The sequence below is a fragment of the Boleophthalmus pectinirostris genome, unplaced genomic scaffold (genome assembly GCF_026225935.1).
Source record: "Boleophthalmus pectinirostris isolate CB_2022bp ecotype Guang Dong unplaced genomic scaffold, ASM2622593v1 HiC_scaffold_1, whole genome shotgun sequence".
Taxonomy (NCBI): domain Eukaryota; kingdom Metazoa; phylum Chordata; class Actinopteri; order Gobiiformes; family Gobiidae; genus Boleophthalmus; species Boleophthalmus pectinirostris.
The window spans coordinates 37,589,008-37,602,913 of NW_026570970.1; the positions used below are offsets into that span (position 1 = coordinate 37,589,008).

The window sequence follows — 13,906 nt, forward strand, 5'->3', positions numbered from 1 at the left end:
ATTCAATGTAATGTAATTTGTCCAGTGGTGGATGAAGTACTCAAGCTTGTTACTTCAGTAAAAAGTACAGATACTGGAGCAAACCTGTAATCTACATCAGTAAAAGTATTAAAATATTAGTTTAAAAATGTGTAAAAAGTAAAAGTATTTCACACATATTTTTCAGTCTTATAAACCTTCAAATGTTTTGATTTTGTTAAAGATGTTTGCTGGATTTTGTGCAGTACTTTACTACTTTCACTTTGTTATATTCCACCACTGAATTGAGGCAGATTCTATTAAACACTGCAAACATTGATTTGTAAGTTTAGTTGAATTTTTTTTGAGGTGAGGGCTTGTGTCTGTCACTGTGAGATTAAAATAAAACTGATTACAGTTTAAATAGATAGAAATGGATTGCCTTGTACAATTGCGTTTTAAATTCCCAGAGACAAGGTTGTGTGCAAGCTTAAACATAAAACTTAATTATTACAGAATAAAAGAGTTGACAATACATTGCAAAAGCTTGGCCAAAACTTAAATCTATCAGAAAATGACATAAAAGTAGTGAAATGATCCGGCCATGCAGCAAGATCATTTGGCTTGATAAGTTCTAAAAAATAAACGACCTCGAGACCAGAATGAAGTGTCTCAGAACTAGTAGATGTAAGAATGTGAACACAGCAATCTGGATGATGTGCAAAAACAGTAGACCTACATTAGTTTATTTTTTATCCTCAGTGTTACATAAATGGTGGTGGTTAAGTGAAATATTCTCAGGGCTAACTCTTTCTGTGTTTTTTTTTTTTTTTTTCAGAACAAAGCTTAATGTGGTGAGCCCGGTGCTGCATGGTACAGCGTTGGAGACTAAACCTCATACTTGCTTTCCAACTTGGATATTACAATTATGGGCACATTTTGAGGATAACTTGATGTTCTTCATCATGTGAACAGTTTCTCCCATTCACTGATGCTCTAGAAGACAGACTCATATCAGTGACCAGTGTGGTCATGATGTTCTGACAGTGGCAGGGAACAGTGGTAAGAATGCAGCACTTACGAGGACTGAAGGAGTTTCTGTCTCTCCTGTGGAGCTTGTTGGTTGGGATGTCTGTTCCAGCTATGGCCTGTCCCGTCAGCTGCCACTGCATAGAACGGAATGGACTGACAGTGGTTCAGTGTATGTCTCGAAACCTGGACAAAATCCCGCCTGATCTTCCAAAAGACACGGTGGTGCTACTGCTGTCCTCCAACCAGATCACACACATCCCCAATCATGCCTTCAAAGAACTGCATTACCTCCAGGAGTTGGACCTCTCCAACAACGCCATAGACACTGTGGAGCCAGGAGCTTTTCAAGGCATTTCTGACCGTCTTCATGTATTGGACCTATCCAACAATCACATCCAGGCCGTCCCTAAAGACGCCTTTGCACAGCTGCATGCAAAGATCAGCCTGTCCAATAACCCTCTGCACTGTGAGTGCACTCTGCAGGAGGTGCTGAGGGAGCTCAGACTGGACCCAGACACTGTGAATGACGTGATGTGCCACAGTGCAGTGCAGGACCAGTATGCAGGAAAACCAGTCATCCAGGTGCTGGACTCAGGGATCAACTTCTGCAACTTCCACCACAAAACTACAGACGTAGCCATGTTTGTCACCATGTTTGGATGGTTCACCATGGTGATCGCTTATGTCATTTACTATGTGCGGCACAATCAGGAGGATGCCCGCAGACACCTGGAGTACCTGAAGTCTCTCCCCAGCAGCTCTCAGACCTCTCACACCAGTAAGGACTGTGACACCATCAGCACAGTGTTATAACAGAGTCAATGTCTGTCACAAGTGTTGAGGAGCATTTTTCTAATGAAAATGACGTCAGTGCATAAGATAAAGAGCACAGTTGATCAAATAAATAGAGTCAGCTTACTAAACTATTATATAAATAAATACAAATAGATATAAAGAAATACAAATTTATATTAAAGCTGAGTGACATTTGTTTCACAAATATGAGCTCATCAACTTTGTACACTTGAGGACAGGTAAAACAACAAAGGGCTTCCTGAGGGTGTGTCTGCTGAGCTTTACACATGTTTATGACAGAAAACTTTTGTTCACTGTATACATTTATAAATGTATATAGTGAATGTAAATTAAAATGTAGATTAAAATTAATTACTTCTGAATTTGAGGAGAAATATGTTGGAGAATATCTGTGCTTGATTTGAGCAGCCCAAAGTTAAACCTCTTTGTCTGGGAGATTTGTAGATGAGACACATGGGATGGATGGGCCATCAACACTAAACACTAAGATTGTTGTTCTAAGGAAACAGTGTGTTTTGAGCAGTTTTTTGAAGGTGTTTACTGACTCTTAGTTTCTGATGTGAAGTGGGAGAGAGATAAGAGCCAATACTTCAGTCAGGTGTGACAGACCATATCCATGCCTGATACAAAAAAAAAAGAAGAAAGAGTTTGATGACACAAACAGTATTTCTTCCTACAGAATCTGTATTTCTACAGATTTCACCTCACCGAAAAAATATTTGGATATTACACAGAATCTGAACAGAGTTACATGAGTGTCAAAGCAAACATTACTTTTACACACAGCCTCAAGTGTGTAATTAGTTCAAACTTCAGTACACACTACAAATGATGCCTAAAAAGTATGGATGTAACAATAACCGAAATATCATGATATTGTATCATCAACAATCAAAGTACACATTTATTTATTTACACAGTAGTGTAACACCTCCTCTTTCATTATTTGACCCTCTGCAGCAACTAAGATAACAAAAACGTCCCCCACTAGTGCAAAGAAAAAGTGCCCATGATCCATCATTTCTGAATAAGTGGATATAGTATTTATCGTTACAGGCTTTGTATTTGTACTTTGCATGAACAAGGACACATCTCTGACTTGAATAATCGGTGGCCAGTGACCCAGGAAATGAGCTCCTGAGTCACACGTGAGTTTTGTACACAAAAGCGTGCAGTGAGCTCCAAAAGCAGGTTTACAGTTTAACCACAGAGACTTTACGTGCTGGATGTGCTATGACAGATGAGAATACTCGATTCAGTGCGGCAAATGAGAAGTGCAGTCTGGCCTCGTTGAAGACTGTGTCCTTATTTGATTTGTTTGTCATAAACACTAATTATGCTCCACCTCAGAGCAATGAGGTAGTAATTTTGAAGTGAGTCAAACTTGCACTGATATAAAAGAAAACATCAATGACTTACACGGCCTTACACGAGCAGGGAGAGAGGCTTACTCACTCACACTCTACTCACTGTTAATCCTGTCCTCTCATCAGTTCAGGTCACAGGTGTCAAACTCCACTTGGCAGCAGCTATCATGTCCCACTATTTCAGGACTTCTGTAAAACAAACAAAACAAAACAAACAAAGAACCAAAAAAAAAAAAAAAAAAAAAAAAATCATTTTCAGTTCTTTACTTTCATATTAGGAGATTAATAAATGTACTAGTCTGCTACAAGATAAATTCTCTATGAGATGAATGTCTAGACTTTAATGTTCTGGAATTTTACAGGCGAGTATGCGGGCAGGTAGTGATTACACACGGGCGAGTCACGTGAATCTAATGAACAACGAACGGGAGAAAAACAGCTGATGCGCATTCAGGACGTCTGTTGCCCTGGAAACAAATGACATTTCCTGTCTTTGGCTGGAACGATGGACAAGGCTGAGAGAGACTTTAGTGTTTTTATTACGTAAAACTATCAGCAGAGGTGATCAGTGCACTCCTGGTTTAGTCCTGGTTTAGTCCTGGTTTAGTCCTGGTTTAGCCCTGGTTTAGCCCTGGTTTAGTCCTGGTTTAGTCCTGGTTTAGTCCTGGTTTAGCCCTGGTTTAGTCCTGGTTTAGTCCTGGTTTAGTCCTGGTTTAGTCCTGGTTTAGTCCTGGTTTAGTCCTGGTTTAGTCCTGGACTATTGGCCTGTTGGACTAATGGGCTGACCCTGATTTATCATGGGCACGGGTGGGTAATGGGTGGTATGTAAACAGGTTTGGGCGGGTGTGGATTCAACTTTGATATAATCACAGATTAACAAGCAGGTGTGGTGCTGAACTGCACGGGTGAGGGCAGGTGCTGACGGGTGCAGACGGGTGCGGGCGGGAGCAGGCCGGTGCGGGCGGGTGCAGGCCAGTGCAGGCAGGTGTGGGTGGGTGCAGGCCAGTGCAGGCAGGTGTGGGTGGATGGGTGCAGGCAGGTCAGGGCGGGTACGGGCGAGTGCAAGCGAGTGTGGGTGGGTGCGGGTGGGTGCAGGCAGGTGTGGTGGGGTGCAGGCGGGTGTGGGCAGGTGAGGATGGATGCAGGCGGGTGCGGGCGGGTGCAGGCGGGTACGGGCAGGTGAGGGTGGGTGCAGGCGGGTGTGGGTGGGTGCGGGTGGGTACAGTCGGGTGCGGGTGGGTGCAGGCGGGTGCAGGTGGGTGCAGGCTGGTGCGGGCAGGTGTGGGTGGGTGCAGGCGGGTGTGGGTGGGTGTGGGTGGGTGCAGGCGGGTGTGGGTGGGTGGGTGCGGGTGGGTGCAGGCGGGTGCGGGTGGGTGCAGGCTGGTGAGGGTGGGTGCAGGCGGGTGCGGGTGGGTGCAGGCGGGTGTGGGTGGGTGCGGGTGGGTGCAGGCGGGTGGTGGTGGGTGCGGGTGGATGCAGGCGGGTGTGGGCAGGTGAGGGTGGGTGCAGGCGGGTGCGGGTGGGTGCAGGCGGGTGCGGGTGGGTGCGGGTGGGTGCGGGGGGTGCAGGCGGGTGCAGGTGGGTGCAGGCTGGTGCGGGTCTCCAAAAATGGACCTATACTGGACTCTGCAATGGGATACAATAAAGATGTAAAGATGTACAAAAGACACGGGTGGGACAGAGGCTGTATAAACAGGGCTTCTGGGTAATTAAAGGCGAGGTTGGGATAAGCTGCGGTCGGCTGGAGAGGAGGGTGATGCAACATTCTATAGACCAGTAATATTTAATACAGATGAGGAGAGCTCAAATGAATCTTGTCCAGAAGCAGATCTGTGCTGTGATACAGTGAGTTCTTCTTGCATCTGTACTAAAGTACAATGTGATGAATGGGACAAAGTGGCTCTTGTCCACATGTGGGAGTATGACTTCATCACATCCACCAGTATGTTAAAATGTTAAAAATTACTAATCTGTGGCATTCCAATATTCTAAATCAGTGGATTTCAATAGATGAGGCGCTCCTCCCCTGGGGAGGCATGACACACACATGAAGAAAAAATAACGGTCCACATCTGTACACATCTGCAGCAGTACGGATCGGTAATAGTGCTTGTGTGTATTAGCTTTAAAATTATGTCGCTATTCTCTATTCTCAGGTCTAAACCAGGATTAAACCAGGACTAAACCAGGATTAAACCAGGATTAAACCAGGACTAAACCAGGATTAAACCAGGATTAAACCAGGACTAAACCAGGGGAGCTTGGCTGTTTCTAAAGGGAGGCTCACATTCACCCAATTTGAAAACTCCTGTTTTAAATGTTCAGGAATACATCACTTTTTATGTCAAACACCCAGACTTTGATGTGAATAGAAAGACTTATCACTGCCAGATCGCTCATTATAAACCAGCTCTTCTGGTTTCATTTGTTGCTAGTTACATTTTGTAGGAAGTCAGTCTAGTTAGTTTATCCCTAGAACCCCACACAGCTTGCCTGACACTGATGGATGAAGTCATGTTTTTACAAGGGTAACAGAGATGGATCACTCCTCAGGTCCATGAGCGACTTTACACACATGCACACAAGGGTCTGTTCATATGAAATCAGCCGCCCTCCCCTATGAGCCATCTCAGTCTTGGCTGAAAAAAATCCTAAAACATTTTGTAGATTCTTGGTCATAGATTCTAAATCTGTTGTCAAATATTGTGTATCTTTATTCAGGGGGGCGCTGTAGACCCCTAAATACCTCTCATATTTGGTTGCGGCTCAATTTTTATTTTATTTATTTATTTATTTTTCCATTTTTGAGGTCCAAGATCTATTTACTCCAAGCAGATATTTACAAACTAACTGTTGAACCTGAATATTTGAGAGAAGGAGCATTTCTAACAACAATCTCACACTTTTCTGAGCTTTCATGTGGATGGTGCAGAGTCTCAAATATGGTCACAGACCAAATGTGATCTTTTTGGCCCCTTTGGTTCCCCATGTGGCACAGTTAGATGTTGATAAATGCTTTTTTACCAGAGAAACTTTGGCATATTCTGTTTAGTTTAAAGTAATAAAAACATCTACTATTAAACTCCTTCATTTCAAATGGTATTTTTGAAGATGAGCTCTCACGGGTCATTTTTGTGTTATGTTTGTGTTTTGAAGTTATGTCTCAAAAATGCTTATAAATGAAGGCTGCTGAAAAAGTGAGCATGACCCCAAATATTCAGTGGGCTATAACTCAGGAACGACTCAAGGGATTGAGCTAAAATTTTAGATTCTTTCATTTGGTGATTTTAAACATTTTTAGACATTTTTTTCAGCCAAATCTGAGATGGCTCATAGGGGAGATTCCTTGAAAACAGCTGATTTCATTTGGATGTACCCACAAATCTAGCACACTAATATTAGCCTACACAATATTTCATTCATTCATTTTCAGTCAGATCGTTCAACTGTGAGCTGTGGTTGTGATTTTAACTTATAAAATCATACTTCTGTGCGTTCTTGAGAAAGCAGATCTTGTGCAAACCATGCAACCATTACATTTAGAACAAATGTACACGTGGACTTGTGTTGTCTAAAACTGTTAAGGGTAAATTGTGTTGCTGTTTCCTGCCTGATGTGTGATCTGTCAAACACACGTCTCTATAATATCTGTATTGACTGTAACAAGGGCTCTGTCATCTCTCCCTATTGAGTATTGAGTCTGAATGTCTCCTGTTGTGTTCATGGACTGTCTGTTTGGTCTGTGGTTGTGGCTTTGATGATTTTGAAGATTACAATACCAGCATTTCCAAATAAATTTCTTTTATGACCTTACACATGTTTTGTTCCTTAAAATACATTCTATAATGAAATGTATTTCATCAATGCAGCTCTTATTTTAATTTGACAAGCTGAGTTCCAGTTTAATTGAGTTTGTCTCAGAATAGAACTGGTAGAAGATGTGAATCCGGGTGTTATTCGTTCATTTGTTTCTCAATATAAAACTAAAAATAAGAAAACAAAACAAAACAAACAAAAAAAAATCTTCTTTGTTTGCCTCCAAATCCAAAATGAAACAATGATTAGTTTTTTCAGTTTTTGATTTTGTGTTTAAATGAAAAATGGAAAAAAAAAAAAAAAAACAGATAACGGCCATTTCCCGTTTCTGTGACTTAAATTGCAATGTAATGAATCAGGACTGAACCAGGTCTAAACCAGGACTGAGACCGGGACCAGACCAGGACTGAGACTATTACTGTGACCAGGACTGAGACTGGGAACAGGACCAGGACTGAGACCAGGACTGAGACCAGGACTGAGACCAGGACTGAGACTTCTTTTTCATGTATGTGTGAAAATCAAACAGGACAGGCCCACACATGTTTGACATGAACATGGACTCGCAGGGAGGTGTGGTGGTTTTAGAGTTGTTCTCTCACCTACGATCACTAACGTCTTCTTTATTTGAGGTCTAAAGTTATCTGAGTGCAGATTAAACACCAATTAAACACTAATACTATGAATTAACAAGCTGCTCTCTGGTCATGGTGATGCTGATTATCTTCACATTTTGACTTTTTGTATTCTTGTAAATCCATAAATAAAGTTGAACCATACGTAGCCTGTATGAAAAGCTGTAGCCAAGTCATGAGACTATTTCAACTTATTAAGGTTTTCTTTTCTTTAAATCAAATGATTTTATGAAGACGTTGCCAAGGTCAGTTAAATCCAATCAATCAATGAATCTGCTCAGGGACGACAGGTGGAAAAGAGCACTGATGCTACAACCTGATGTACAAACATCTCTCCTGTTAAAGTTCATGTAAAAATTGTGCACTGTCCTTGTCGCATCAAAAAATAAATAAATAAATAAATGAGCACTTATGTAGATCTGCCACCATGCTTTGTCTGGAATGTTCCTCAGTATGGCATTAAAAATAGGCCTGTCTATTTGCCAATTCATTTAGGTGTTTTTTGTTTGTTTGTTTTTTGCTCGTTTCCACAGGTGTTTCCACATTTAATGTTATTCTGCCAAGACAAACATCTGGAGCAGATGCGGACCTTCCACCAGAAAAGTTATAAGTGCACCTCCTCCAAAATCCAAACTGAATATATTTCACTTTTAATTTGTTTTTTGTGAATCGGGTACCCGGATGTGCCCGTGTACTGTCTCTTAACAACAGAGTCCAGGAGTGGGGTCTGGTCAGATGTGTTTTTCTGGACACTATTCAACGCGCTCAGCCAAAGTAACTCTACAAAGTTGGTAAGTTTGAACACTTTAACAGTTTTATATTGTACACATAAAGTTATTAAACAGAATCCATGTATCATTAGTTCATTTATTTTACAAAATAAAACCAAAAATAAGAAAACGAAAAAAAAAGAACTATTTTCTTCATTATTTGTCTCCAAAAACAAAATGAAAAAAACAGATAATGATTCGTTTTTTTGTTTTTTTTTAAGTTTTAGATTTTGTTTGTTAGATAAAGGCCATTTCCTGTTTCCATGATTTGAACTGCGATACCGGACTGAACCAGGACTGAGACTGGAATTGAGACAGGGACCAGAGCAGGACTGAGACTGGGATCTACAAGTTAAACTAGGTTAAAGGATTTGTTGCTGTCTATTTCCCAGCTTCATTTTATTATCACCAACAACAATCAACCTTTTTCACAATAGCCAGAAGTGCCCCTCTGTAGGTTTGTGGAACGTCCAGTTAATCCTTTTCTATGGCAAAATATCTGTGGAAATGTCTGAGAAAGACGAAAGCTTAAAGGAGAATGACGATGACGCATTAGTGAACTACTGAGCAAAACTAACCTTATTGTAACCCCTGACCCAAAAGTAGTATAGTAAAGTAATCTAGTAGTTTTAGACCAGGCATTAGGTTCTCAAAGGCTACAATAATAATAATAATAACGGTGTGAGGGTAAATGAGATGGCTGGAGACAGAGATGAGTAAGCTTGGTTTGTATACACGCATCAAGAATCTCGGAAGGATTTTCCGAAAAAGTGAGCATCAAACCTCCAGGTTTGTTTTCCCAGTGGGATGTGTCTATTGACAAAGTTGATCTTTTCAAGTCTTTTGAACCATATCACTTTTGTTTTTGGTTCTGATATTGTCATATTTTAGTTTTGGGATTCAGACATCGTAATTATGTGGTTGTTGGATCCTAACAGCAGAAAACAGCTCGAGAAATTTGTTTGCGAACTCCATAACTGCAAAAGGGAATCAGATGTGTGTGACTGCAAACCTCTGTTCAAACTGTTTCCCTTCCCAGTGAAAATGAAAAATACTGAAAGGCGAAGGCAATGGGCAGTATTGATCTACGGGAAGGACAAAAAAGGAAACCTTTGACTGCCTAAATCATCCCGAGTTTGTAGCGAACATTTTGTATGTGGAACCATCAAAGCGGGATACCATTTGTTCAGTGAGAGATACAGAAGACAAACAGACTGAGCTGCACTTTCTTGTTCTTGTGGTTTTACAGCAACATCACGTCTTGGTCTCTTTGCAGTGGAAGGTGTTTCTTGGCGAACAGTTGGTGCCTTTCGCTTTGGCATTGACTTTTTAAATTCGTAACCGAGGTTGAGTGAGGGATCGGGGTTTTGCTTTGTTGCCGCTCCACATACAAAATGTTCACTACAAACTCGGGATGATTTAGGCAGTCAAAGGTTTCCTTTTTGGTCCTTCCTGTGGATCAATCCTGCCCATTGCCTTCACCTTTCACTATTTTTCAGTTCCACTGGGAAGGGAAACAGTTTGAACAGAGGTTTGAGTCACACACATCTGATTCCCTTTTGCAGTTATGGAGTTCGCAAACAAATTTCTCAAGCCATTTTCCGCTGTTAGGATCCAACAACCACACAATTAAAGATGTCCGAATCCCAAAACTAAAATATGACAATATGAACCAGAAACAAAAGTGATATGGTTCAAAAGACTAGAAAAGATCGACTTTGTCAATAGACACATCCCACTGGGAAAACAAACATGGAACATTGATACTCACTTTTTCGGAAAATCCTTCCCAGTATGAATTGTGCGAAGACTGGAAGTCCGAGAATCTTGATGCGTGTATTGAATAGAAAATTGAAATTAAATAAAATATGGAAAATTTGGTTACAACCTAACAGCCGGCAAACTATGTTTACATTCAGTTTGTGCACAATAATTCAAATCCTTGGTCCTACTGAGCTCAGTATGTTTAGTCAGTATAGTCAAAGTCAATGCTCAAGCAGGATCCTCACTGTGGTAGTTTGAGCGGTTACCACGTGATGAGTTCGCTAAGAAGTGCAGAGAAGAAGGTTGTTCTCAGTTCTCAGTTCACAGTTCTGGGTTCTGGGACAGACTCGCCGTTTCTAAGAAGAATCCAGATCCCGTCTTGTCTTCTTAATCGGAATCAAGGAGATGATCGTTTAGCTTAGCAAAAATAAAAGTGATCATCAACACAGTTTCTCGTATGTGCATCCAGAGCGTAAAAGAATGAAAAACTGAGATCGCGTCTTGAGAAAGCGGGTCTTAATTACTCTCAACGAATAAGAAGGTCATTATCACCCAACGTGATTGACAAACAGGAAGTTAATAGAAAGCGAGAGGATCACACTTCCTCTTACCAAAATAAACGTTTCCAAAATAAAATGAGTGCATTTAAATAAAAGAAATATGGCATGTTTTCTCCACTGGGTTACATCATGGACATGAATAACTGAAGTAATAAGTAATTCATTAATAAATAACTTGTGAACTCAGACTGATTCTAGAATTAAAATAAAAAATGGATTTCATGATGTTGATATTTGCATAGACAGAGAGATTTGTGCAGTTTAAATGCTACAGATGTTCACAGATCACATGTCTCACATTCAAACTGCACAAATTTATCAGTCTATGTTAATATCTACATCATGAAATCAGTTTTTAGTTTTAATTCTAGAGTCCGTGTGAGTGAACAAGTTCCTTCTGTTTTATTCATGAGCAAAGCATTACGGTATGTTCCGGGCTATCAGATGTGCTCTTAAGCCTCTAACCCCATCAAAAAACAACTGTGCGCCCGGCCATCCAGAGCGCCCTGTACACAAATCCACTCAAGTGTCCCAGCACGACTTCAGTAAACTACAAAGACAGCGACCGCACAGAGAAACACACCCACAGACACACTCATCACTCCACGCCGACGAGGAACGGAACGGAGCAACGAACTGAAAAAGCGAGCGCGACGTGCCACTTCTAGACACGACTGAACAACTGAGTCACTGCGAACACTCCGACAATCCGTTGGTCCCAGACAGCACCCTCCCTACACGCCACAACTGAACAAAGCCCAGAGTCACCGTGAACGAACAAACAAACAAAACCACTCACCCATCACACTGTTGGGTTTCCTTTAAAGTCCAGTGCTGTTTAATTGTGAAAAAAGTTTGAAAATAGAACATTTAATGACAGTGCATCTTATAATCCAGAGCGACTAATAGCCCAGAAAATATGGTACTTTTCTTGAGTACGTCAATAATGTGTGGTCATTGTTTCCTTGAAGTTTTGCTCTTTCTTCTCTTGATGGTTGTGGATAAATTCTTCATGAAGAATGTTTAGTCTTTGTGGAGTTTGTTGGTTGAAGATTTGGTGATGGGGCAGATTTATGAAGCTGCTGGAGAAAACAACACACATTTATACACACATTTTGCCGTAGAAAACCATTAAACAGAAGTTCCACAAACCTACAGTGGGACACTTCTGGCCATTGTGAAAAAGGTCGATTGAGTTCTTTGTGTTAGCCCCACAGACTTCAGTCCATGGTTAACCCTGGAGCAGCAATATTCTGTACATTTAGGTCAGAGGTTAAGACTGTTGTTAACAGTTAACAGACTTCACTTCCTACTTTAAATCCAGGCTTAAAACGGTTCTGTTTAGCTGCACAGGACTGAAAAATTTTCATTCCGCACTCTTCTCTCTAATTTATGTAAGTAATGTCTCACTCTCTTTTTTTATTTTTTAAATTTTACGATGATTATTTATGCTCTGATTTGTTTTTTTTTATTGTGATTTTAATGTTTTTCTTATTCTGTACTGCACATTGAATTACTTTGTGTACGACTTGTGCTATACAAATAAACATGCCTTGCCGACTCAACGCTAAGTCATACAAGTAATCTTTTTTTTTTTTTTTTTTTTTTTTCCAGAATGATAAAGCCTTATATAATTAGCAGTGCTGTCTCCTTCCATAGTTACTGAGCGGACACCGCTGTCCTGTGCACCGCGTGTGGACCGTGTTTTCTCACGTACACTGAGATCGATTGTTTACGTATGTAAACACGGTTCTATGAATGAAAGTGAACCTGTAACCACGTGACTACAACCCTCGGGTCAGGAGCATTATGCCAAATTAAACACACCTGTGGGTGCGCGCTACACCTATATGAATGGCGCGCGTGCACACACTCACCCTCTTTCTGACGACTGGGCGTAACCAGCCAGCCAATCACCGACATGTGACCAGGACGGTTACAGGTTCACTTTCATTCATAGAACCGTGTTTACATACGTAAACAATCGTTCTATTTCATTTCAGTGAACCTGTAACCACGTGACAACAGTATGCCAAATCAGTCACAGGGAAGGTGAGGTGGAACCCACAAGGACACACCATCTGATAAATAAGTAAGCACATCAACCACAAGTGCAAGTGCATGAGCAGCTTTATTGCAACCATAGAGCAATCTCATAATAACAAACACAAAGTGTCACCCATCCATCACAGCCCCTAAAACAGCAGAGGGGACGGTGGAAGCAGGCAAATTCAGCCTGTAAAACTTGGCAAAGGTAGAGGAGGATGCCCAACCAGCAGCACTACACACCTCCTCCAAAGGCGCACCCCTGAACAGTGCCCAAGATGCAGCCATTCCCCGTGTAGAGTGAGCAACCACTCCATGCGGGGGAGGCTTCCCTGCGTGATTATAAGCCATGGCAATGAGATCAACTATCCAGTGGGCCAGCCGCTGTTTTGTAACAGGCCTGCCCAACGTGGATGTGCCATAGCTCACAAAAAGGTTATCCACTGAGCGAAGCAAGCCGGTACGAGCCACATAAACCTTTAGGGCCCTTACGGGGCAAAGTGCATGCAGCCTCTCAGCATCCTCAGAAGAGTGTGGTGGAGGATAGAAGGACTCCAAGACCAAAGGCTTAGCCACATAATTCCTAGGCAACACCTTGGGTAGGAAGGCGGGGTTCGGCAGGAGATGTACCACCTCATTCTCGTCCCCGAAACGCAGGCACCCTGTCCCAACGGAAAGAGCAGCAAGCTCCCCCACTCTCTTAGCCGATGATATGGCAAGTAGAAAGAGCGTTTTCAAACTCAGGACCCGCAGGTCCAGGTCAGACAAAGGCTCAAAAGGAGGCAGGCAAAGTGCCCCGAGGACTACCTGCAGATCCCAAGATGGGAGCAAACGACGTCTGGAAGGGCAACGCCTCCTAACACCCTTCAAAAACTGTGTTGCAAGGGGATGCGACCCAGGGGTGAGCCCATCACACCGCTCATGAGCCGTAGAAATGGCAGCAAGATATCCACGTAAAGTGGATTCCGAGCGCCCCTGATCCAAAAGGTGCTGAAGGAAGGACAACACCACAGTCATGTCACAGGACACAGGGTCTACACCAGTCCTGTGGCACCACCCAGCAAACACGCTCCACCTACACCCGTAGAGGCGTTGGGTGGACTGTGCCCGTGCGGCCTGTAAGGTGTCAACAACAGCCCTGC

General features: G+C 42.1%; 1 protein-coding gene across 1 annotated transcript; it reads left to right on the forward strand.

Annotated features, from left to right (window-relative positions):
• Positions 1-1,026: 1,026 nt before the first annotated feature.
• Positions 1,027-1,803, forward strand: lrrc3 (leucine rich repeat containing 3). Its single transcript, XM_020928837.2, has one exon. It carries the CDS (start codon positions 1,027-1,029, stop codon positions 1,801-1,803), a length of 777 nt encoding a protein of 258 aa, XP_020784496.2.
• Positions 1,804-13,906: the final 12,103 nt, after the last annotated feature.